At 37.5% G+C, this 26,611-nt stretch overlaps 1 protein-coding gene across 3 annotated transcripts in view; it reads left to right on the top strand.

Moving 5' to 3' along the window:
• Positions 1–26,611, top strand: part of ESRRB (estrogen related receptor beta) — a gene marked incomplete at its 5' end in the record, with an annotated part of 114,564 nt that overhangs the window by 65,242 nt on the left and 22,711 nt on the right. For 2 of the 3 annotated variants that reach the window (XM_081948052.1, XM_081948051.1), the window contains one exon: positions 14,582–14,698. The exons of the other annotated variant lie outside the window; for it this stretch is intronic. In XM_081948052.1, the coding sequence (XP_081804178.1) occupies positions 14,582–14,698 (117 nt within the window). The remainder of the gene's footprint in view (positions 1–14,581; positions 14,699–26,611) is intronic. 3 annotated transcript variants of the gene reach the window in all.

Below are 26,611 nucleotides of genomic sequence, written 5' to 3'. Positions count from 1 at the left end.
GACCTGGGTCACTGCCGGTTCCAGCAACCAATGCTGCCAAGCTACTATCGGTTCAACCGAACCGGTCCAATCTGGTAGGAACCCATCACTGGAGTAGGCTGTCTTGTCTGATTGTTTCCTAGGCAGAATTTTTCCTTCTCTTTCCTCAAAGCCACAAACTTATTCCATTACAGGATTGCCATCTTGATTGTTTTTAACTATTCCTGTAAACATCCCAGTAAGTTAACTACTGATCCACTGCCTAGGAATTATTGTGAACAGTTATTCTTAGATCCAATAAATAATTAGACACTCAAATGCCACTTCTTTTTTAAACAGAAAACGATGGTAACCATTTTAATTATATCACGTAATATAATTATTGTACTAAATCTCTTAAATGGACGAATTCATTTTCTTTATATCCTATTGATGTTGAAACTGTCAGCAGTAACTAACCACTAGTGAAAACCATATGTTGAAGAAATATGACATTTTGACTTTCGAGTTGCTTTTAATTCTTATGTTTAATTCTTATCAAATAAGTAAAATATAATCCAATAGATAAACACTGAATTTGTTCCAGCTGAACTGACTTATAGAGATCACACTCAATTTCCCTCCTATAATATAGGAAGAAAATTGATCTTACATCAAAAGAAAAATTATAAAAACTTATAAGGGCATGTACCTGAAAACTGCTATAAAACTTAAATCTTCAATTCAGAGAATGGCCATGCTGCAAAAATCGCTGCGTTTTATTGACCTTATTATAGTAATATAATGTGGTAAACTGTAGTCATTAATCTGCTATTCTGTCAGTTTTCTAATCAATACATTTCAAACTACAAAAGTATATCTGCTTCATTTTTCAATATGTGTGAATATCAATACTGTACATGCAGACATTTTCTTTGTCCCTTCGAATTAGTGTTGACTCCTGGTGGCTGTTCGGACAAGTCCCTGCAGTTTTCTTGGCAAAATTTCAGAAATGATTTGCCATTGCCTACTTTCTAGGGCTGTGAGAGAGTGATTGGCACAAGGTCACCCAGCTGGTTTTATGCCTAAAGCAGGCACAGAACTCCGAGTCTCCTAGTTTCTAACCTGATGTCTTATCTACTACACCAAACTGAATCTTATCTAAACTCAATGTATTATAACATGCATTCTCTTATCTATAGTTTTGCAAACTGACAAGATTCTGAAATTAGAATATTTTGCATTTTGTAAGTGCCCACCGCTTGCGCAAGTGGAGCTGCGGGCATGGCCCGGTTCGGAATGGGCCATAGCGGCAGCCCAGGAGTTGGGGACTCCTGTTTTAAAACATATGCATGAAAATTGGAACCTGAAAATGAAGTTTTTAGTGTTTACAGTTTAACAAAAGAAAATTTCAACATATATAAGAAATTGTTATTTTTTTTCTACAATCTTCTCTTATGATTTTTTTAAAATGAGAAACGAGGCCTTTAATATTGAAATACTAAATTGTCAAAGAACAGTTGAAAAATTATCTTTCTCTAAAGCTTGATGGATCAGTTTATTTTTAACCAATACCATGTTTGCATTTTTATTCATAAATCCATTATTTTCCGTATCTGCTAATCATTCATATAAAAGTTCTATATCAGTATATATTTTTGATTTTTTTTCTCCCAAATATGCTTCTTTAAATATATTTTCTTCCCAAATACTCATTTCTAAACTTCTTTCTTTTTAAAGAAGTTATATAGTTTATTGATTATGTCCCATCATGTTGTTGTTGACTATTGGTGACCATAAAGGTAATTTTTCTTATGAAGACACTGTATGTCCCTAGCCTGATATTTCGGGTCTTCTAATGATGTAGTTACTGCCAATGAAACTGAATCCATCCACCTTGCTGCTGTTCATTCTCTTCTCTTTCATTTCCTTTTTTCCAGTATTAGAGCCTTTTCCAGCAAAGTCAGTCTTCACATAATATGTCTGAAATACACATTATGTACCTATTATAATTTTAACATGATAACCTCTCCCTTGAGTGACAACTCTGAATTGATTTTGTTCAATAATCCATTTATTTGTTTTCTTAGCTATTCATAGTATTCTCAGAGATCTTTTCTAACACCAAAGTTCAAAGATCTGATTCTTCAAAGTCCACCTTCTCCTTCCATAATGTCACAGAAAATACCATGGTTGCACGATTCTTATCTTTGTAGGTGTAGACCCATCATGGCATTTGAATATCATCTCCAGTGTCTTCATGGCTGATCTACTAAATGCTAGCCTCCAGTGTGTTTCCTGATTGCTTGTTCCTTTTACTATTGTTGATTGATCCAAAAAAGTCAGAAGCTATTCACCTTTTTGGTAGCTTCATTATCAGTTCTAAGGCTTGTTGTTCTACCTATTGTCATTAGTTTGGGTCTTCATTTTATTTAATTTTAGTCCCATGTTTTCCACTGTGCTCCTTCACTTTTATTACTAGGGCTTGCTGATTCTTTGCATTTTTGCCTATCAGGGTAGTGTCATCAGCATTGCGCAAATTACTAATATTCCTTCCTCTGATTTTAAAACCATGGTCGTGTTTTTCCCATCCACCTTCCCTCAATATACAGTTGGCATATACAATAGATTGAGTAAATGAGGGGAAATGCCTTGTCACACTCCTTTGCCATCCTCGAGCCAGTCTGTTTCACCATATTCTGTTCATACTATATATAAGTTTCTCATGAAGATAATAAGAGGTTCTGAGCACATTTCAGTTTCATGTGATCAACGCAATTAGATGCATTTCTACAATCCATTAACTATGTCATGACTTCTTTTTGGTATTCTTTGGATTTCTCAATTATACTGCACGCATCCCCAATAATATTGGGGGTTCTTCAGGCTTTTCTAAAGCCAGTTTGAATGACTGGTCTCTCTTTTTCCATGTAGGGCTCTAAATTGTGTTGAATGATCCTAACCATTATTTTGTTACCATGTGAAATTATAAGAATATTATATTGTTTGCACACTGTTTAGTTTCCTTGTGTTGGCAATGCAGTATAAATTGACTTTTTCCCATCTTCAACCATTGTGTCATTCTCAAAACATTAAATCAAAATCTGCCTCTCTGTAGTGGCATCTGTTATTCTATGTCCTGGCACTATGTGGGTAATACCTTTTTCCTCTGTGACATTTTTTCTGGCATTTGGCAAGCGCTATTCTATCTACACCCAGGAGTCTTTCCTCATGGGCAAACATAGCAGGTCTCTTAATGTCAACTCATAGGATTTGGTTTATAATCCTCAGATTATCTACATGGCTGTACTTTGTAGTTGTTCCAGTTTGCACGAATTCTAAAATGTAGTGCTCAGAATGGAGGACGGTGCTCCAAGATGAGACTGATCAATGCTTGGTAATCTAGAATTATTTATTTCTGCAATTTTTATAGAACTTATATTTCTGTTGATGCAGTCCAAATTTGCATTTGCACATATTATCATTTAGATCAAGTTGAATTCAAAGATCTCTTTCATGCATATTAGTATCAAACCTTGTATGCTTAATCTTATATACAATATGTCCATTGGATTTTTCCTCTAAGTGAGGAAAATTTGCATTTGTTTCTATTAAATTTCATTCTAATACTTTAGCTGACTTCTGTGGCAGAGGAACAGCATGCTGAATTTCATTTCATAACTTCAGGGATGTAAACTATGCCACCCAGTTTTCTTTCACCTGAATATTTGACCAGCATTCTCTTCACCTTTTTCTCCAAATCATGAATAAAAATGTTAAGAGAGTGCCCGATCCAGGACTAATCCTTATGACTTCTCACCTAACTGCCTATGAACCATACGGGGCTTTAAAAAAAATCAGTTATACACATGACATCTTGAATAGATGATGATCATCCAGATTTTCTCAGCTTATTTCCTTTTCTTTTAAAGCTATTAGTTATGTTGGAACAAATCTCATCACTGGCCCTGCATCTTTGGGTGATAGCAATAGGAGATTAATGAGAATGTTTTAATTATAACCATTTGCCTAATTTGTGGGGGGGGGGGGGCAAAGCAGACAGGTTCTTCTGACTGCCTATTTACTTGATAAGCAGATGCAGATGTTTTTGATGCTCCCTTGCTCCATTTCCACGATCTAAATCTTTCCTTTTGAATATGCTATTAACCCCCCAGGAAAGCAATTCCAATGCAAACACGTGCTTTCCCCCTGTCTATCTTTTTCCTATTGCATAGTGATATTTGGAGTATAAAAGTTTAAACCAGATTAGAAGTGCAGAAAAGCTTAACTTTTCTCAATGCAACTGCTCCAATAACAACTTTTATTTGTCATCAACCCATTGTGGCTGTACTATTTTAATGGCTTTACTGCTAGTGCAGATATAGCGTCCAACCTGATAAGTCCTCCAGTGTTGATGATACCTTTTCTGGAAAATTTATCTATTGGCTGTAATATTGTGATGTGTTTTAGGTGGTTGGGAACTCTGCTTTTCCTTGAAAGAATAGGAAGTAATAAGATATGATGCAGTCCTCATAAATGGTCACTGGGTTATTTGAGAAGGCATCCTTGGAGTTATTTGGAAGGACAGTTCTTCAAGATTCGTGGGCATATGGCATTTGCTTGAGTAATGTTTTGAGCAATAACGGAGTTTAAACTGTTTCTCATTATTGTCATTGAGATTGTTTGTCTCCTATGATTCCTGTGGGCCATTTGGAACAATATATCATTACTTAAGAGGAATAGAATACCTTATGAAAAAATCTTGGAAACCTTCAAGAGAAAAGAGGAAAAACCTCTCTAATCCATTTGGAGATTATGCATAAATGCTGTTAAATAGCTAGTTTCTAAAAATTGATTTGATGAAATTTCCCTGTTTGATTCATTTCAATTGGTTAAACCATTTGGAAACAATCTAAACCATTTGGAAACAATCTAAAATAAGGAAGCATGTTGAAACTGCTCTTAAAACAGCCTATTGGGGATGTCTCTAAGGATTTCCCTGAAGGATTTTGAATTGGAGATGGATAATAACATGCAATGATGTTCTATAATCAGAAGGCACCAATACATTACAATGTTCAATCAGTAATCTTCTTATAGTTTATACGGTATTTGAGAAAACCATGGGAAATAAAAATGACAGTCTTCAGTCATGGGATGTGAACAATTTATTTATTTTCAGCATTTTTACCAAACCTTTTCTAACAAATATTCAATGTAGATTATGTTCAGAACAAAATCTATATAAAAGAATAAAAGAAACTGTTTTCACTGTATCTCAAAACAATTGATATCCAAAGGCATTATAATATAAAGACAGTAGATAGTAGCTTCTAGTACCAGCTGTCTGACCTGGAAGGTGAGATAGGGGAAAGGAAAAGTAGAAGTAGAATAAGGCCTATAATAGATCTTAAAAGGTACTTCTAGTTAATACATGAGATTGCCTGCCTTATTTTCCAAAAATCTGGGGGCTTCAGTGTGTCAGGATACACATTTGACTTTGTTTATCCACCAGTGCTGAACTATGATGCTGAATTATGGTGCTGGAGAAGACCTCTGTGAGTCCTTGGACTGCAAGGCGATCAAACTGGTCAGTCCTAGAGGAGATCAACCCTGACTGCTCTTTAGAAGGCAAGATCCTGAAGAGGAAACTCAAATCCTTTGGCCATCTAAAGGAAGGACTCACTAGAGAAGAGCCTAATGCTGAGAAAGATTGATGGAAAAAGAAGAAAGGGATGACAGAGAATGAAGTGGCTGGATGGAGTCACCAAAGCAGTAGATGTGAGCTTAAATGGACGCCAGAGGATGGTAGAGGACAGGAAGGCCTGGAGAATGTTGTCCATGGGGTCTCGATGGGTCAGACATGAATTCGCAACTAACAACAACATCCACCAGGGAAAAAAATCTGGGTTTTGGACACATGTTTTGCAGTTCAAGGGCCCTATGTAATTGTACCAATCTAGGAAGGCTAAATCTCACACATTCCTATCTCTTTCTGTATCTGAAAAAGCTCAGAGCTGCTTCCTAGATTAGGTTCCACTTTCATTGTGTGGCTCCTCAAAGCATTGTTGGGAAATGTTCATTTGATTAAATTAGACGTGGTACAGTGGAATAACTGACGTTCAGAAAGCATATTCTCATGACAAGTGTAAGCCTGCAAATATCCATGTAGCTTTCCTTGCTCATTGGCATGCATTGCTTCCTCCTCTGGCTGCTGAGGATACCTTGGAGCTCTTTCCATCATTGTCTGCCAGATTGCCCCTAGTCCACAGTGACTGAAGTGACAGCATGATTGCCAGGTAGAAGGCGGCTACTGGAATCCTGATGAGTTAATCTCATCACTTTATCACAAGGCACTTACAGAAATTGCAAGGTGGTATGAGTAGCTCTTTTCTTCTGGCAGGCAGCCCAGGACTCATAAAAGAAATTGACATACTTTGTGATGGGGTAAAAATAAAATAACAACAGAGCAGAGAACTTTGTTAAATATTTGAAGACAATAGTTTATCTTGTCCTGGAGTTGCTTGCTTGTGGGGAATATATCATCTGCTTTTGTAGGCTTTTCCTCAGATAAGCATAAGGACAGGAGAGAAATTTGTTTTCTTTTAATACAAGCTTAATATATAATTTCCAAGATACAAACCAGAATGCCATTTACTTTGGCTCACAATTATTGCATTGTAGTTTTTCAATCATAAAATGCAAACATGAATGGAATTAGACAGTAATAATGCATATATGCAGAACATTTGCTTGCAACAATGTGTGTATTGGGGGAATTGGGGATATACAAAAATGGATATAAATTTGGGGAAGACTTAAATTTATAAACTGACAGAGCAGTAGGAAAACATGCATTTGTCTTGAAACTCTGCTTATTGCTATGTATGGGAAGCCTAACAAACAGGCTGATCCACGTTTGTTCATAAATAAAATGCCCTTGCCCATCTTCGCAAATTGCAGCATGTTGCTTTTATAAATATGTACAAGGTCACCTAGTGGGCATTAATATTTTGAGAGTGTTTGTATAGATTCTTCCTTTTGAATGAGGTGTGTTTTAAATGTGACAATCTCCAGGGTTAGGGTTAGGGTCAGGGTCAGTCAGGTTAATTAATATGACTTAAAGCAATATTTAAACAAAAAAAGCTCCAACTTAACTGGATGGTGAGATCTGGGTGTGTGTGTGTATGCATGCAATCTCTCTCTCTCTCTCTCTCTCTCTCTCTCTCTCTCTCTCTCTCTCACACACACACACACACACACACACACACACACACACTCTGTGTGGATGGCACTTGGGATTAGGCAGAGTGTGGCGAAGTGGAGAAGGGATCGTTCTACTACTTTACTGATGGAGAAGTTATGACTGTAGAATGGCTGAACATCAGTGGCCCCAGGCACCATGGACAGTGGCAATATGGTCTGGGAATTGTAATTGTAATTGTAATGCTATATTAGGAGATCCATAGATTTCTAACCCTGTGGTAACCTAACAATGTCCAATTGTATAATGACATCACTGGACATAGCTTTTCCTGTATGAAATTCATTGCACATTAAATATACTTTGCAGGAACTACATTCTGAGATATATATATATATAAAAAGAAAAGAAATGAAATGAAAGATAAAATGCAGGAATATAGAAAGGGCAAATTTACTGGTTTTTTTTAAAGTCTACCTTCTTGTGCATATAAAAAGCAAAGACTCAAAATCGAACTGCAATGGCAAGGCGGTCCGTCCATTCAGCGGCAAACTTGGGAAAAATAAGTTTGCAGCTGAATGGACTGATTGCCTTGCCACCACAGTTCAATTCTTAACTGGAGATCAGGCCTGCATTTCAAATTCCAGCTTTTAGAGGTATTTGATACTGCTCAGATTATTGAAATTACTGTGCAGTGCCAGATTATAGACTGAATGGAAGCAGATGCATATAGTTTATGGAACTTCTGACCAATCTCTCTGTATCCTGAATGTAAATCTATAGTAGCAGCAAGGCTGTCAGCTTACAACTCAGCAAGGAAGAAAACAGCTGCTCCTGTTGTTGATCCTAAGTGGGTCCTAACTTCTTATGTCAATTAACCAAATCATATTTCTTTCAATTGCTGCATGTTTCAATCCATCTGAGTCTGTCTCTCAAAAAGGCAGAAATGTTATATTATACCCTTTCTTACCACAGAGGTTCCTGCTGCAATGGAAGAGTCTTGTTTGACTGATGACTTGAAAGTGAAAGTGTTTTAGGGCAATCCAAACGACCCATTTCTCCCACCACCCAGCAAATACACGTTCTTTCATATTAATGCCCATATGAGGTTTCATTGCATCTGTCATGGTTCTTCTTTCTAGCAATGACGTGCGGTTAGGTTTATGGCTGGTGAGGCTGGTGACGTCATCAGGAAGACGGGGAATGGGACCACGTGTGCAGGAGGCTGAGGCAGCCTCAGCCTCTTGCACATGTGGTCCCATTCCCCGCCTTCCTGAGTCAACATGAAGGGGACCGCGGAGCGCGAGCCGCGGGACCATGGAGCGCACTCCTCCTGCACACATGGTCCATTCCCTGCCTTCCTTAGTCAACCTGAAGGGGACCGCGGAGCATGCTCTGCAGTCCCGCAGCTCGCACTCCGCGGTCCCCTTCAGGTTGACTCAGGAAGGCAGGGAATCGGACCACGTGTGCCTTTTCCCTTTTCCCTTTTTTTTCTTTTCATGATGAGAGTGGTGAGGCTCTGCCTCCCCTGCCTCCCCTGACCGCACGTCCCTGCTCTCTAGTAATGCTTCATTGCTGAAAAAGTAAGAATGACCCTGTTTTCCCCAAAATAAGACCTCCCCGGATAATAAACCCAATCAGGTTTTTGAGTGCATGCGCTAAAATAATCCCTCTCCTGAAAATTAGCCCTCCCCAAAAATATCGCAACACAGCAGCAGCCATGAGGTGACCACGATCGCCGCCTCCTACACCTCAAAAATAATAAGAACTCCCTGAAAATAAGGCCAAGTGCTTATTTCAGGGGTCAAAAGAAAATAAGATCCTGTCTTATTTTCGGGGAAACACGATACATGCCTAGCAATATGCTAAATTTCAGATTTGTAAAAAAAGAAAGCATTTTAGAGAGTATATGGAAGTTGTACCTGTCTTTGCAGGTATGTGAAAGGCACTATCTGACCAAGTCTGTATCAAAGCATTTGCACAACAATCATGGCTCTTCTTTTGCAACATAAACATAATTTTGCAACTTCCCCGCCTTAAAACTTCACAACCTCCTCTTCCAACAAACACATATTTCTCTCATTCTAGGCAGCAGACCTCTGGGCAGAGACTGTGCCATTTCTAGATTTAATTATTTCACCATAAGGATTAATTTATGCTGATGCATCATTTAGTGTGAGGCTGTAGTTGTCTTATTATGCCTTTGAATTGTTTTAATGACATTTTATATGGTTTTATTGGCTTGTTTTATTGCATCCTCTTTGGTACTAATTTTAATGAAAAGCAGGCTAAATTTGTTATAAATAAATACGAAAATAAAATATTTCTCAAGCCATTTTATACCACTTGAGGCTTCTATTTCCTATGAGCCTCTTAAGCTATTTCTTTGAATGCATGAAAATTACTATTTCCTAATGTATCAGAGAGGTATTTGTATATGTTAACTTGTTTAATTCCCCTTTCTCTAGTACCTGTTTTGAAAAAGAAGACTGAGGGGAACAGTTTTGATTGCAGAGACAATCTTTATAGAGTCAACTGCTCATTGTCCCAGTACAGTATCAAATCTAAGATCAAATGCATGGTCTCAGTGAGCTTTTCGTGCATCTCCCCACCTTCCTCCCCAAAAAGATATCCTGATATAGCATGTAGTTTGCTCTTGGGAGAAAGTCTACAGTGACCTCTGTTTTTAAAATGGCCTCATGTTACTGATGACTGACTCTTGTTTCCAAACAGATGTTTTCCCCTTTACGTCAAAGTGATCTTAATGGGGAAAGCCATGTTTGCTCATTTACATGTCAGCACTATTTGTATTTGCTGGATAAGAGAAATCTAATCCATGTGAGGTAGAAACAATTACAAACTGTTCCGTTTCTCTACTTTATTCATTTTAGGTACACTGTATGTGTATCAGAAAAATCCCAAAACTCCAATGAGGAAGAAAAGTCCACTTGCAATACTCCTCTTGTACTTCCTTTAATTATTTTCCAGGCTCTCTAACAATGTCAGGTGACTAGGAGTCATGTGTAAAATGTCCCTTAATGCTCTAAAAACTGTGGAATTAATATGGCAGTAACACAAGGGCACCCAGGAAAGTCCTTTTGTTGACAGACCTCAAAACATCCTTCAAACCCTAGTTTACTTTCTGCACGCTCTCATTCAAAGCACTTTCCACCCCAACCAATCCTTGCTTGCCCTTCGTTCATTCGTTCCTTCCTTCCTTCCTTCCATCCACCCATCCATCGGAGATCACACAACTCCATGATAATTCTGAGTGTCATCAATAAAAATTTAGAACCATAGAATATGGGTTATATTTGGGTTTGCGGAAATGCCATCCCAAGGAAACATAAACTGAGATCTGAAAGGGCACTTACAATAATAGAAAAGAAAAAGAGAGAGGAGGAGAAAATGAAAGGAAGATGGGGAAAGAAGAAGGAGAGGAGAATGGAAGGAGAGGAGGATTGAAGGGAGAGGAAGAGAAGGAGAGAGGGTAGGAAGGAGAAGGGGGAGAGTAGCAGTAGGAGAAATGTAAGGAAAGAAGGAAGAGGAAGGAGAGGAGGAAGGAAAAAAGTAGAGAAGGGAGGGAGGGTGAAAAGAAAGGGAAAAAAAGGTGGTGTTACAACAGGAGGAAGGGATGGTAAATAAAGCAACCCAAACTGCATATTATAACCTATTAAATGAAATAATAAATGTATAAGAATGATAAATGTAAAGAAGAATAACAATTATGTGAATGTATACTTAAAATGATACGTAAGAGAACAAAAAATAATAAACAATTCTGGGGAAAAACAGAAAAACAGAAATGGTGATAGGAACTTCTGATTCAAAGGATAGGAACAGCAATAAGAAGATTCCGAAATAGAGAAAACGTGCTTCCTGGGTCACATCAGATGATATAATTTGATCAATGAAACACACCAACTTTGCCTAATCAAATAGGCAGAAAGATACCAGAGACAGGTAGCCTGGCCTTATGCCACAAATGGCTTTTTAAGTGGTAATCAACACTTTGAATTGTACTTGGAAACTAATTGGCAACTACTACAGTTCATAGAGCAGAGGTAAGCCCATCACTGCTTGTACCACTGCACTCTGAACCAACTGAAGTTTCTGGATGATTTGTTTGACTGGAGGCCTTCCGGTCCAGGAACAGGTTCAGCTAGCACACAAGATGAACTTGCATGAAGGCCTTCCTAACCATAATTGCAAGTCCGGAGAAATTCCAAGACTCTTCACCAATCTCAAATGGAGAAGTACTAACCCATCCAGGACCTAAGACGGACATTCTCCAATTAGGTTAGGTTTGCCAGTTGTGAGAAAAGTGAGGAAAGTAAAGTAGCTGAAAGTAAAGTAAAGTATTTAAAAAGCAGAGCAAAGCTTTAAATTAGTTTAAAGAGGTGAGATAAAATGTAGAAACTCTGTTTCGCCACCTGAACAGAAGAGTATATAGAATATTCAGTAATTATATATATACATACATACGTATGTACGTACGTACATACATATATACATTTGTGCTATATTTGTACTGATAAATAAATAAAGGGAGACTAGTATAGATCTATTTCGAGCTAATTAGCTCTCATCAGCTAGCCATACCCTTACTGGGACTTGAACCCGGGCTGTAAATATCTTAGGCAGGAGTGTTAGCCACTAAGCCACGGGCTCACTTCCTTATCAGTTGAGCCAGACATATATACATTTATATATACACTGTGTTTTCTCGAAAGTAAGACAGGGTCTTATTTTCTTTTGAACCCTGAAATAAGTGCTTGGCCTTATTTTCTGGGAGGTCTTATTATTTTTGAGGGACAGGAGGCAGTGAGCATGTCACCTCATGGCTGCTGTTGTGTTACAATATTTTCAAGGAGGGCTTATTTTCAGGGGAGGGCTTATTTTATCGTATGCGCTCAAAAGCCCGATTTGGCTTATTATCCAGGGAGGTCTTATTTTCAGGAAAAAAAGTGTGTGTGTGTGTGTCTGTGTGTTATGTCAAAGCACCTGGTATGCCCAAATATGGGAGGGAGCTACTTCAGTCTCCCTTTATTTATTTATCAGCACAAATTTTTACACACACACACACACGCACACACACACACACACACACACACATGAAAAAGTACTTGAAAAAACAGTATCAGAACAGCAGTTGATTATAGTGGAATATGAAGTAACAGTATAATATGATTTCAATAATAAAAAATACGATTTTGAGATTGAAGGGATTAGGAATGTGTAGCTTTTAAAAGACAAGACTGGGGGAGGTTATCAGAGCAGTCTTTAAATATCAAGCATTGTTCTCTATCATCCCAGAGTACTGACTGGAAAATAATGATCTTTACTGCAAGACTAATTCTAGTCAAATGATAAATATTTCTGAACATTAGGACCAGTTTAATATGTAATTAGATGTCATCAGAGAGATGGTGTTTTCATTTTCACTGAATGTATCTAATAAGAATCTAGACAATCCCTTGTCATGTGTGCTTTAATTTGGATTCTTGCATGAAGCAAGGGTTGGACACTTTCAGTCTAAATCACCTTTTCCAGTGTTATGATATTATAGCATGGAATGGTATCCAGAAGGTTGATCCTCTTTTTATACATATTGTTTCCTAAGTGGAGTGGACAATTTTTTGCTGCCTCTGATGGATTCAGATGTGGTAGTCATAAATTGAAAGGGGAGGGTTATTCCTCCACTCCCATGCACGGTGATCTTCATCCAGGTTCAGCATTCAGAGTTACTTTTGAGTAAAGATGGTACAGGGAGCATATTTAGCATACCATGTAATTTGCTCTTCAGAGTTTTTCCTGTTTGTATTTGTGCCTGGTCCTGAATCAGTAAATACTGTCTTTTGTGAGAAAAACACCAAATGTAGGAAATTGAGGCTGCAGTTACTAATCTTGAAGGGATCGCAATAAACAGTTTTTGTCATGAGTTCATTCAGCCACAGTACTTGTTCTGATAACTGTGCTGTTTTTTGAATTCAAGTGTGAGACCATATACTATAGGTCAAGAGGAAGTGCATGTCCTCTTGAGAAAATCTGACAGTGAAAGGAAGGTCAATGGGAAAGGAATGGGAATGGGAATGGATGGGCTTCATTGCTGGAGATTTCACAAAGTAGCAGCCTGGAGGCCTGAAAATTGTTTGACTCTCAGAATCGGCTCTGATGGATCAACTCAGGAGTTACTTTTTCATTTCATTCATGACCCCAGAATCCCTTTCCCTTCAATGTGTTCTTTACCAAATTGTTAAGGCAGACCCATCAGAGGGCTCTTACAACAATGGCAGGAAAATCCACACATTTGCTTTTAGACCAGCAAGGATGGTTTTTAGAACAGCCCATTAAAATCTCTTTTATCTTTTACATGATTTAAATGTGCTGATCTGTTTGATGCTTCCTTTGGAATGACTGTTCACTGGCGAAAACTTTGTTCAAAAGCCACTAACACCATAAACTAAGAAGCTGAAATGGGGAAATACTTTTAGTTTTTCCAGCTGTTTCCTTGTTGAGTTTTAACTTGTACACATATTGTTTTTACTTTTTACTTTGCCCAAGAACCCTGGCATTTCTTTCTTCATCAATCTCATCAAAGCTCATTCCGTGCAAAGGGCTTTTGCAAACTACTGTGAAATAGTCTTGATTGCCAGAGTTAATCAGAGCCAAGAAAAATTTAAAGCTTTGTTTACGTAATTGTGCTTGTATGAATGTGTCCAAGAGAAGGAAAGAAATATTTGCCTCCAGACATATAGTTCAGCGTTAGACTAAATGGTGCTTGGGCAGAAGGATGCTTTTTAGATAGAAACATGCATTACGTCACTTCACAGTGGGGTAAGCCAGCCCAACTGTTCATGTGCTTTACGAGTCATTCTGAAGAATGAAGCCAAAATATTGCCCTGACAGTTCCACTATTTCTATCTGTCTTAAAGATGAAACAATTTACTGAAATTATGTTATCTCCAAACATGTTTCCTATGAATTGATGTAATACAGCCAATTTTTCATTGGAGACTGAGGATAAACTCCTTGGCTGGTTACCCTTCCTTATATTAATATACCATAAAGCACTAACAGGGAGAAAGGGAAGCTGGGATTCACATGCACCACTTGGGCTTGTTCTATTCCAAGACAAATAAATAAATAAGTTCAATGTTTTATTTAGACCCTTATGTTTTGACGTATTAGGTCCAGTATAGGAATCCTCAGACAATATTGTCATTAATATACTTAAAGGGGAAAAAGTGAATTGGTCCAAGGAACTTAAGTAGATTGGTACTCCTAGTCTTCTAATTCCTCTGAATCCGGCAGAAAGATTGTGATGAATGTTCTCGTTTCTATTTGTTTTCAGGATGGCTTGTTTTTAAAGGGCTTCCTTACATCTTTCCTCACTTTTGTTTCCCTTCTTATTTGCAGGGAACATTGAATATAGTTGTCCAGCTACCAATGAGTGTGAAATCACAAAACGGAGGCGCAAATCCTGTCAGGCCTGTCGTTTTATGAAATGCCTGAAAGTGGGGATGCTGAAAGAAGGTAAGCTGGGCTGCATTGCGCTTTCTGTCTGAATATAAAAGTGAAACAAATTAAGAGAATGGCTGAAAAACAAGCCGTTCAACTAATCTGATCTCATTGTCTCTCGTATCAGAATGTGGAGGATCCTAGGGAAGGCCTTCAGATAATAGAACAATTAGGGCAGGGGTGTCCAAACTTGGGAACTTTAAGACTTGTGGACTTCAACTCCCAGAATTCCCCAGGGGAATTCTGGGAGTTGAAGTCCACAAGTCTTAAAGTTCCCAAGTTTGGACACCCCTGAATTCAGGAGATTTTTAAAAAATCAAGATTGAGCAGCACTATGGAAGCAGGATTGTGGTTTGTAAGATTTCAGCCACCTTGATTTTTTTTTTTTACTCATCCCCAACCTTAAATGATATTTGGCCAGGGGTGCGTGTATATAGGCCATCAGCAGATATGTATTGATTCTGGCTTACCATCATCATGTATGGTCACTTTTTAAATCTGACATGCTGTTTGCATTTATATTTTGGTTATTTAAGTTACAGTTTGGTTATTTTTGTAAACCACCATGGGTAAAGCAAATAAATAAATACTATATAGAAACTCACCGTAGAAAAATCATTTTCTTGGCTTTGCTGTATGAAGTTGATGGAGGGGAAAAAACTTTTTTCTACAGATTCTGTTTCTCTGATGAGCAGGCAAAGATCTCATTTGTGAAGCAGCCTTCTCTTGCCCATTTATTATTAGGGCAATTCCTTTATTAAATCTGCCACAGAATACAGCATGCAAGCTATTGAGTCCTCAGGGCTTCTTCATCTGCAGCAGCAGGTGTGAAGAGGAAAACAGGTTAAAAGATGGATGATATTAGAGTGATTGAGTCTCTGAATTGTTGCTCTCAAGATTCAATGAGTGAAGAGGTAGCAGCCATTCAAATTAGGCTGTGCTAGATATGGTGAAAGTTTCAGATTGCATCTAGGACTTCCCCGAAGAATACTAAGATGAAAAACATAATTAGGACAGCCCTTTAAAAAAAAAGTTAGATTCCGTTTGTTATCTGTATCTGTCTTCATCCTTATTTGACATAAATGGGTATTTGGACAGAAAGGATCAGAATGAAAGTAGACCATTTTTGTATTTTAAAAGCAGGTTGTAAAAGTAATTGTAAAAAGCTGCATAAGCTAATGCAATAGAACTTGAGCCAGATTGCCGTACCCAATTGTTAAATGTCTCCTCAGAGAGAGAGAGAAAAATCTGCTTTCAGGTGATATATAGTACGTTCTAAACCAGGGGTGTCCAAACTTTTTGCAAGGAGGGCTAGATTTGGTGAGGTGAAAATGTGTGGGGCCGACCATTCAGCCTGACATTCTTTGTACCATTATGAATTATTTTATGAAAGACTAAACAAATAACTCCGGTGGGGAGAAGAGGCTGCGGGCTCAAAATTTGAAAACAGGCCACAATTGGCCCCCGGGCCGGACTTTGGACATGCCTGTTCTAAACACACAGGCACAAAATATTTCAGACTGAAGCCTGCAGATGTTTTGACATTTGAATGCCAAATTGCAGTACAGAATTTTGGCCAAGTGAATTGAGGCTGCTAGGGAGGTGGGCAGGGGGCATTTACGACCTCAAATCTATAGTGTGTTTATCTTTGGATTAATAGAATAATGGCAGACCTAGATAAACACAGCTTCCATTTCTCTAAACTGTTCTTCTAAGATTGAGAAATACAGTACAGTTTGAAACATAACCTGATGGTGTTGGCCATTTCATTCTTCCCGCATTAAGATAGTAAAAAGCTGCAGGGAAATTTGAAAAGTGAAGTATTTTTAAATGCATTAAAATAAAGTGGAAGAGGAACAGCTCTTTATTCGCCATAACATACATTCTTACCAGTGGTGGGTTTCAATTTTTTTTAGAACTTCTTCTGTAGGTGTGACCTGCTTTGTAGGAGTGGCTTGCTGGCCAAGTGACTGGGTGGGAGTGGCTTGCCAGCCATGTGACCGAGTGGGAGTGGCTTCGCGCTTAGCAACCAAAATGTTGGCTCAGAAACTCTGGCATTTGAAGCACGCAAGTCTTAAAGCTGTCAAGTTATAAGACCCTTGCGCCCCTAACCCTTTTGAAAAAAAAACCCCAGGGGTGTTCAAACTTGACAGCTTTCAGACTTGTGGACTTCAACTCCCAGAATTCCTCCTCTCGCTCTTCATCTTGATGATGGGCGGATGGGCGGGAGGAGGGAGCTGGAACTGGTTCTAAACGGCACTGTAGATTTGTGGAACCTCTTCTATAGAAGAGGTTAGAACTGGCAGGAACCCACCCCTGATTTTTACCCATGATAGCTATGATTGTATTTAATTAACTATATAAAACTGTAGATTACAAGACCCCAAGACTATGATCCTGTATAATTCAGCATTCTTTTCTCAGCAGATGTCTGGATGGACAACAAAGCTAAAAAGCTGACATGAATGTAATAGTATCACACAGATCTGTACCTCAGTGAAAGACATACTGCCTTGTGCCTTCTTTATTGGAGGCAATATATAGCCAGCATGACTAGAGCTAACAAGATTAGCTTTAATTCTCCATGAATTTGTTTAATCTCTCCATAAACTCCCCTAAATTAATAGTCGACAGTGAATTATATGGAATCAAATTCCAGAATATTTGCTATAAATTCTTTATTGCATCATTGTCTGGCAAACTCTTCAGTTTAACTATCTATTGCAGCTGAATATCACTAGCTATAGACCTTAGCGATATCTTTTGTTATATATTTTTATTTGGAAAGGTAGAAGAATGTTCAAATCTAAATTCAAATTTCAGAAAAAAACTATTGGTATTCTTAGGTCTTATTATTTATTTTTTTAAAATAGCTCTTGACACTTGCTCTGATGCATCAGTGGAAATCAACATTTTTCATACTTGACAACCACCCCACCCCACACATACATTTAATAACACATGCGCCACAGCCCTCCAGCCCCACTCATGTATCATCTACATATTATTGTTCACTTACTGAGGAATAATTTTTGACATCCCCAAAGAGAAAAGATGGAAGATAAGGATTGTCATTTCAAATAGAGTCAGTGGAAGGTAAAAGGGAAAAAGCAAGGTTCCAAAGGGACACTTCAAGATTATGAAAGACTATCCTTGTGATGTAGATACTGGGGCTTAGTAGAGCAGAAAGTGAATAAGAAACAGGCAGGAAGGGACAGAGTGAACAATCAATAAGTTTCTCAGATATCGTGGCTGTTTTCTTTAAGAGAGCCCCTATCAATGCACTATAACTAAAAGGATGTATGAGCAGAGACATCTCAATTACTTCCATTTTTATACTGCAGAGTAGAGATTCATTGATATACCTAAAATTCTAAGTGAAAAAACTACTAAATTCTGAGATATAAGTCCAGAGCACATGTATTCAGTATGTTGGTTTTTAACCTATAGTTAATCATCCTTCTCACAAAAAAGAAATTGTCAGTTAATATTCCTTCAGGGGCTTTAAATCTGTAGAGATTGTCCAAAGTGACATAAAGTATTTTTGCTGAATATAAAGTTTTGCTCTCAGAAATCACCCTGGAGGAAAAAAAATGGTTCCAGATTTTGGCCAGGAGAATTTGACCTTCAAGCATGCTTGAAATAGGGAAGATATTTTGGAAGACACTAGATTTTTTTTTTTTACAAATTCTGATATTATTTTAATAAAACCAGGAGAACACACTGAGATCAAATGTCATGTATGCATATATTTTTTGTTTCAGTTCATATTACGGTATTATGCTGAGGCCGTCCCTTTGTGATCTTGAACTTCTGAAGTAGTGGTGAAGAAAAATGCTATTCTGAACATTTCCTCTGTATGAGAGAGAATTGCTGGAAAGCTTTGAATACCTTAGATAGTTTTGAGCAGTTAGCAGGCTCAGGGATTGCAACGGTCTCTTGGCAGCTTATGCAACCAAATCCTACAGTCTGGGAAGGCTGTCTTTGAAAAAGGCTGGACATAACCTATATTTGCAAGGCCCTGTGGGAAACCTAATGAAAAGAAGCAGGAGTAGGGAAGAAGGAATCATAATGCCAGAAAGTCTTTTAAAATGTTTACCTTTCCAATCCATCTCCCTGCACTCTTTTGTGGACCACTTAGTCTTAAGGCAAACAATTTCCAAAATGTCTGTATATATTTGTAATGCTCATATTTTACATTTGAATCAAAGATGCTCAAGTTCAATAGCAAGCTAAAATTCAGTAACACCTATTGGATGGAATACAACGCAATCAGCCTAATTATTATACTGTTGGTAGTTCTGTCTCATGAATAGCAATCAGTTGCTGTAGCCAGTAACTTACTGCCAAAGATATTTCTGTTAACAGAACACAGATTATGAGTGCAACATGGGTTTGAGGGTTAAGGATTTTTACCTAGACAATTATGTAATTTTGTTTTTTTTTAATTTATTAAACAATTTATATGGCTGTCCAACTCATACACATTGATTCCAGGCAGCCTGCAAAATTAAAATTTAAAAAAATGAATAAACTAAAATTAAAAACTTGTATTGGAAGTGCAAGAAAACATCAAAATACCTTATTTGAAACTGTCTTTGGGGAATTTGACATTATCTTCTGCCTTTACCACATACTGAACTCTCAACCCCCTTTAAGAGTTTTTGCTGCCTATAGGATTCTTGTGTTAGAAACAGGATGTATTAATTAGACATTTTAGTTCCGTATAAAGTACTATGTGGATCACCCTATTTCAGAATAGCTTTATGTTCAAGTGGGGGATAACTATCGGAAAGTCCCGAAGATTGTTGTAGATCTGATTTTTGATCTATAGAAATCTTTCCCAATTTGATGCTTCCTAAATATATTGCAGTACAATCTACAATCTCCATCATCCTGCCATCCATAAAGACAAGGGAGATCCAAAGAGTACTATAAGGCTCATGTCTATATGTGGAAAAAGTATGTTGAGTTCCTACTTGCTCTCTAACAATTGAGCTCTGATTTTGCAGAATGATGCTCCAGAATTGGAAATAAATACACAATAGGTTGGCTACATTCTGAACAAAAATTCAGTTAAAAATGGTTTGAGCCAAGCCTTGACTTTAAAGCTTCTCTTCTTTTTGCAAAGACCTTGCATATATTCCATATATTGCCCTGTTGCCTTCAATATTAACTTACAGGACAAATTTTATCAAGGAATGTTTCCCATTGACAGCATTTGCATTGTAGAAAAATGCTTCAGCTGCTAAATCTCTGCTTGTCATGCAATTCTCAAAGGCAGAGGGAAGATCAAGGCCAGAGAAACCAAGACAGATGTTATGTCACTGAATGGGGTACTGCAAGCATCAGAAATCCAAAGTCACTTCTGCTATAGCCACTGCTTGTAATCAAGGCACTTAGTTAAAAAAAATAAATGTTCAGTTAGTAACAATTACTCCCCCACCTTTATTTTCTCCTTAAATCCCTTTCAGTGGCACGCTGCCATTCTAGAACACTATCTGTCTGTCAAATGTCCCTGCTGAGTTCTCTCCCCCCCCCAGCTTTCGATTTCCATGTGTTTTCTGAAGGATATTTGATTTCAGTGAAAGCTCTGCTGACATCCAGACAGTATGTTTGTGCTTTCTTTTTGTGCTTCCTGGGAAGGATGAAGACTCCTCTGGGGATTCTGGGTAATTGGGTTAGTGGCCAGCTCATGTCAGGAAATTAAAAGGCAGCCCTGATCAGGTTGCTGCTGCCTCAGGTTTAATGGCTTTGTATTTATAGAGCATTCTGCTTCAATCCTGTGCCAGAAATACCATTTTTCTGCACAGTTAGATGAATGAAGCGAATGATGTAAAGTTTTCTCAGTGAACAGAACACATTTTCAGACAGATTATTTTAGGGTCTATAAGTGTATTTGTAAAGACACTGAACTATTTTAAGAACAGCTTTTCCTGTAGTATAAAGATCCCAACTATCTCCCTCTGTTGTACTATAAGTTAACATATAGGAAACCATGGTGTGTGTGTGTGTGTGTGTGTGTGTGTGTGTACCCTTTTTATGATAAGGATACAATTGAGAAAAATGCTGTCCTGGAAATTCAACATGACATCTAATATTAGGCCTGGAGTTCATTTTCCATTGTATGGGATCTTGGACATTTTAATTGTATTTTAGTCTTGGGGGATAGGGAAGGAATGTAACTATACTACTTGTTCTATCTTTACACATCTGGCTGTTTCCACTTGTAACAAACTTGGTCTTTAGCCAATAATTCTGGAAAGGAAAGGAAAGAAAATGGTGGAATTGTTAAACATCCATTAAGAAAAGAGGGAAAAACATATCTCTTCAAAAACTGTTGTTATCAGACCAGTGAGGGAACATCTGATCTCAAACTTGTTGGGCAGATGCCACCTGGCTCGACCACACTGAATTGCCACTTGAATGGATCCTCAGAACAGCTCCTTTTATGGCAGAGGAGTTATATGGGCGCAGATGTTTTTAAAGGACTTCTGTAACATAAGTTGCACCAACAGGATGGTTAGAAAATTGTCAGTCTCATTTGAAAGATGAGGTAATGTCATATTGCAGGCAGAATTTTTTTTACTGCTGGATTCCATGCCATGGCACTTTATTCAGAAACCAAAACAACATAAAACAAAGCAGAAAGCGAAAGCCTAGGAAGGGGAAGAATTTCCGAAAACATCACCACCAAAGCAGGCTGGGAAATTATATGATTTTATTTTATTTTTTTAAAGCTGCCTTGCTACTAATTTAAAAGGCAGGAAACTATTTGTTCTTTTGGGTACAAAATATTTTTCTTTCCCTACACTTACCAAGAGCTTTGAAAAACAGCCAAACCGCAGGATATGAGTTCATTGACTTTGTACTGTTTTGTGCTTTAGTATTCATATAGTTAGTCCATTTGTATACAAGATAAGATGCATTCACCACCACATGCCCAAGGGTAGCATTTAAAGTTTAGAGACTTTCAAGAGTAAGGAGATTGTACTCTGAAAAATAACAACAATTAGCATTTCATACGTCCCTAGATACTGTATATCCCCAAAGAAATAGAGATAGGGGCAGTGATTTATGAAATGCAAGGACCATGAAAGAGGTTGACCTTGATAAATAGGAATAAGTGTAGCACGTGAAGCTGATCATTATACAAGTTTATTTGATGAGAAACTCCCTTCCCCTGATCCAATGCTCATGTTTAATTATTGGAAATACAACCCAGTTTTCACCAGAACAGTTCTTATGTGGGTACTGAGCAACCCTAGGAGACCAGGTCTCCTAAAGTTCGGCTGTAAGGTTGTGACAGGTTTGCCGGAGACCATTTTTGAGATTACAATGTAACAGCAGTTATTACAATCTCAGATGTGCCCGGAGAGGTGCCCAGTTGCTTGCTTTTGTATTTTGTCCCTCACCAGAATTTGTCTGTTGTTTTTCATCATATCTCCTGTCTCTATGGAGATTCTCAGTCATCCAGGTCTTGGTTTCCAACAGGTGCTCATATTTCCTATAAATAATTTCCTTCTATAAGATCTAATTTATTTTTTTTCTTTTTCTTTCATAAAGTTAGCATGATTATAGTGACATCCCAAAAGAAGAGGGATCAGGCAAAGGTATACTTGAGGGCCACCCTCAAATAGTTTAGATTGCCTTGAAATGAGAAGCAGGCTTTCACGGAAGACTCATTCTAGCATTCTAACAGATTTTATATAAAAATTGTGAGATGCAGGAACTGAACTAAATGCTGCTCCCATATTTCCATCATCTTCAGAAGTGATAGAATTGGAAGCAAATTTTCTGAATAATTCCCATTTCTACTTGTGAGGGATAGCCATTCTTTCCTTTTGGGCCCTTTCTCCTCCAAGAATTTATGTCACAAGTGACAGCATTCACAGAGCTAAATCACTATATTGGCAGACCAGCTGCATTTTGCATCTCCCCTAATGCCTCAGATCTAGCATTGTTTTTAGACAATTGTAGAAGAAATTAGAGATCAGTCCATGCTCATCTTGAAGACATTCAACAAAATGCCCTTTTTTTGGCATAGGGCTAAAAAAGAAAATGCTCAGAATTTTCCCTTTGAAAAGTCTCTTCTAAAAAATTTTGGTTAAGCATTGTATTTCATATCACTCCGTGTACCAATATATGCATGCAGGCGCACGCGCGCACACACACATCATTATGTTTCCCAGAGGGAAAAAAAAGCATTTTGTTATCTTCATATGCTAAGTCATTTAAATGCATGGAGATTTAATGATTCAGATAAATTACAATTGAGAATGAATTTTGTTTTCTTTTAATTAGGCAAGTAAACTAATTGGGACTGTTTAAAACAGCTTTGTGTTAGATAGCCTCCCTCTCCCAATGCAAAAGTACTAAATCATGTTTGGTAGCTGCTTCAAGAGGCAGCAGGAGAATTTCTCTTCCTCTTGTTTTTCTGTCTAGTGAAGCAACAAACTAGATCAGGTTTATTGTAGAACGGAAGGTTGCATTGTAGAACCTTTTGCTAACAGTTCCCAGTTTTTCTCACATAGTGATCATGACTTGGCTCTATTGTTGTGAAATTTTAGCTAATGTCAGACTTTGAATCTCAGCAGTTGGAATGATCTCCCCCCCGATATTAGAATAACCACTGATCTCCGCTCCTTCCGCAAGAAACTTAAGACCCACCTGTTCAACTTAGCTGGCCTGGCCTAACTGTAGTTTTAATCCTTCTAGCCTGTATTTTAAATTTTTAGTGGTAGGTTTTTAGGTTGTTTTTAATTTTTATCATACTGTACAGCCTAGTATTTAATTTGATTTTAGGGGTATCTAAGAGTATTTAAGTTTGTATACTGTTTTTTTATTGTGTTGTCTGTACACCGCCCCGAGTCCCTTCGGGGAGAGGGGGCGGTCTATAAATTTAATAAATATAATATATAATATAGTTAGCATTAAAAGCAGAAACTTACTATGATCTCATTTTCAGTTGGCATCCTCTTGTTGGCATCTTATGCTTAGTATATTCATCCTGTTTCTATTCCCATTTCTGCAAACTGTTCGGTTCTGTCATCTATCTACTTCTCCATTTATTTATTTTTATTTTATTTTTTATTTTTTGAATAGACACAAACAAAACACAACAAACACCATAAAAGCATATTCCATTACAAATTATAAAAAGTGTGTCAATTGGTTACAAAGAACTTTCGTGCATCCCTTCCACAGTCATCACCTAAAATCCATATCAAATTATATATTTTACATCAAATATATTTATATATATTACTATCATCATATCTCATCCTTCATATGACTATAGTTATTTTAACATCCCTTTATAACAGATATTCCAAAATTCAAAGCAAAACCACATAATGGCATTCCATTGTCTATTTTCAACATCATCCAACAGCATTCTATCTTTGTGAAACGTTCTAAATAAAAATTAATTATGTTTGATAACAAAGTTTCTAAACCTCCTTTCTTAATCACTGTTTACAATTTATATCCAATTTCAATATTATAGGCCTTCATACATAACTAAGTTTCAAAACTTCCTTTCATGGTCACCATTTAAAATTTATACCAAATTTCCTCCTGTCAAACCAATATATATGTATGTTACGGTGAAAGACCGAAATCTGGTGAATGTCGACATTCACCGGTGAAAGACCGAATATTTCATTACATTGTTTTACATTCGGACCTTCACCGGTGAATGTCGACATTCACATAGTCGCTTGGTGTATGTCCGAAAATACCCTTATCCTCTCGACACCCTTACCCTAATCCCCTTACCCTAATACCTCGGCTCCTTGCTTCCTTTTAAGCGTCTTCTATTCGCGGAGTTTTTTTTTTAAACCTGCGATCCTTAAGAAGACGCTTAAAAGGAAGCGAGGAGCCGAGATATTAGGGTAAGGGTGTCGAGAGGATAAGGGTAATCCTCTCGACACCCTTACCCTAATCCCCTTACCCGAATACCTCGGCTCCTCGCTTCCTTTTAAGCGTCTTCTTAAGGATCGCAGGTTTTTTTTTAAAAAACTCCGCGAATAGAAGACGCTTAAAAGGAAGCGAGGAGCCGAGGTATTAGGGTAAGGGGATTAAGGTAAGGGTGTCGAGAGGATTACCCTTATCCTCTCGACACCCTTACCCTAATACCTCGGCTCCTCGCTTCCTTTTAAGCGTCTTCTTAAGGATCGCAGGTTTTAAAAAAAAAAACTCCGCGAATAGAAGACGCTTAAAAGGAAGCGAGGAGCCGAGGTATTAGGGTAAGGGGATTAGGGTAAGGGTGTCGAGAGGATAAGGGTATTTTCGGACATACACCAAGCGACTATGTGAATGTCGACATTCACCGGTGAAGGTCCGAATGTAAAACAATGTAATGAAATATTCGGTCTTTCACCGGTGAATGTCGACATTCACCAGATTTCGGTCTTTCACCGTAACATGTATACATTATATCATTATCAATTATTTATGTAACTATATCCATGATCAATCCAATTTCAATATTATAGGCTTTCATACATAACAAAATTTCTAAACTTCCTTTCATGGTCACCATTTAAAAATTTATACCAAATTTTATCTTGTCAAACCAATACATATGTATACATTATATCATTATCAATTATCTATCTAGCTATACCCATTATCATTTCATTTTTAACAACATGCTCTAATTTTACCTATTTAGCTAGTATTTTGGTAATAGTTTTCATGTCTCAACCTCTGTCTTTCCAGTAGTAGTACAGTCTTATTTCTTTTGCCTTATGTGGGATTAATCTTCTGGTTATTTTCTTAATCAACTTTGTGTAGACTTCTCTTCACACCTTGTTGCTTGTTGCATGTCTTATAAATTCTCGAAACCCTCCATCAGCTTCTTTAATCAGCTCATCTTTAGTTATCAGTAGTGCTTTTGTCAAAGTTCCTCTCCTTAAATCCATCAAGTCTTCTCTTTTTTTTCCTTCTATATCTTGAAATCTGGGATAGAGCTCCTTTCCATCTCTCTTCCCTTTCCATGTTCCATTCTTTCCATTTCCAACCACGCACAGATCACTGTCAATATCCACAGTTATCTTGCCTCTTTGTTCATTTTTCCCTTGGGTTTTTGAGACTCTAACCTCCACTTTTTCCATTAGCTGGCTATCTTCAATTTCATCAAATTTTGCTATATTACCACCTATATTTTCCAATTTCTTCTCAATTCTGTCTGATGTTTCTAATAATTTTTGAATTTCAAACATAATCTGTTGTAATGTTATGGTTTCTTCTTGGTATTGTGTCATTGTCCAATTTATAAACACTGCCACTCTAGTTGGAAAACAAAGCTTTGTTTTTCACTTCTCTCTCACTGCCAAAGAGACATCCAAAGGGCACCTGCATAAACAACCCATCTTATCTCTTTGCAAGCTAAAATCTTTGAAGTGCAAGGTCAAAATGATCAAAGAAAAGAGAGAAAAAAATATTTCCAGAACTCAGCCTCCAACCTCCAAGTGGCAGTGTAACTTCTTTTCCCTCTGATGTTACTGCTCTCTTTAAATTCCTTTTATATCCTTTTTATATTCCAAGCTTAAAATAAACAAGGCTCTTAAATAGAACAAAATAAAAAGAAAAAAAACCCATCCAAGCCAGTATTGTGAAAATAAATAAAAAGATTTAATCCATAGGTTAAAAAAAAGTAGAAGAAAAGCCAATACTTCCACTTTAAAAAGTAGGAAATGTTTGCAAAACTTCAATCCATAGAAGACAATTTAAAAAAAGGATAACACACTGTCCAAAATAGCTTAAATTCACCGCTTATTTTCTTTTCTTTTCTTTTCTTTACAAGTTTGATTTGGTTTTAATCTTTTTTGGGCAGTCTCTTTTGTAAAAATAAAATTTCCCCACCAGATGGATACACTTTCTCTTTCCGCTTTCCTCCGGTTGTGGAGCTGTCCCAACTTC

Source organism: Natrix helvetica, assembly GCF_964273705.1.
Source record: "Natrix helvetica genome assembly, chromosome: 1".
Lineage (NCBI taxonomy): Eukaryota > Metazoa > Chordata > Lepidosauria > Squamata > Natricidae > Natrix > Natrix helvetica.
Note: the sequence above shows the minus strand (reverse complement) of the source record. Positions and strands in the feature narration are given on the sequence as shown.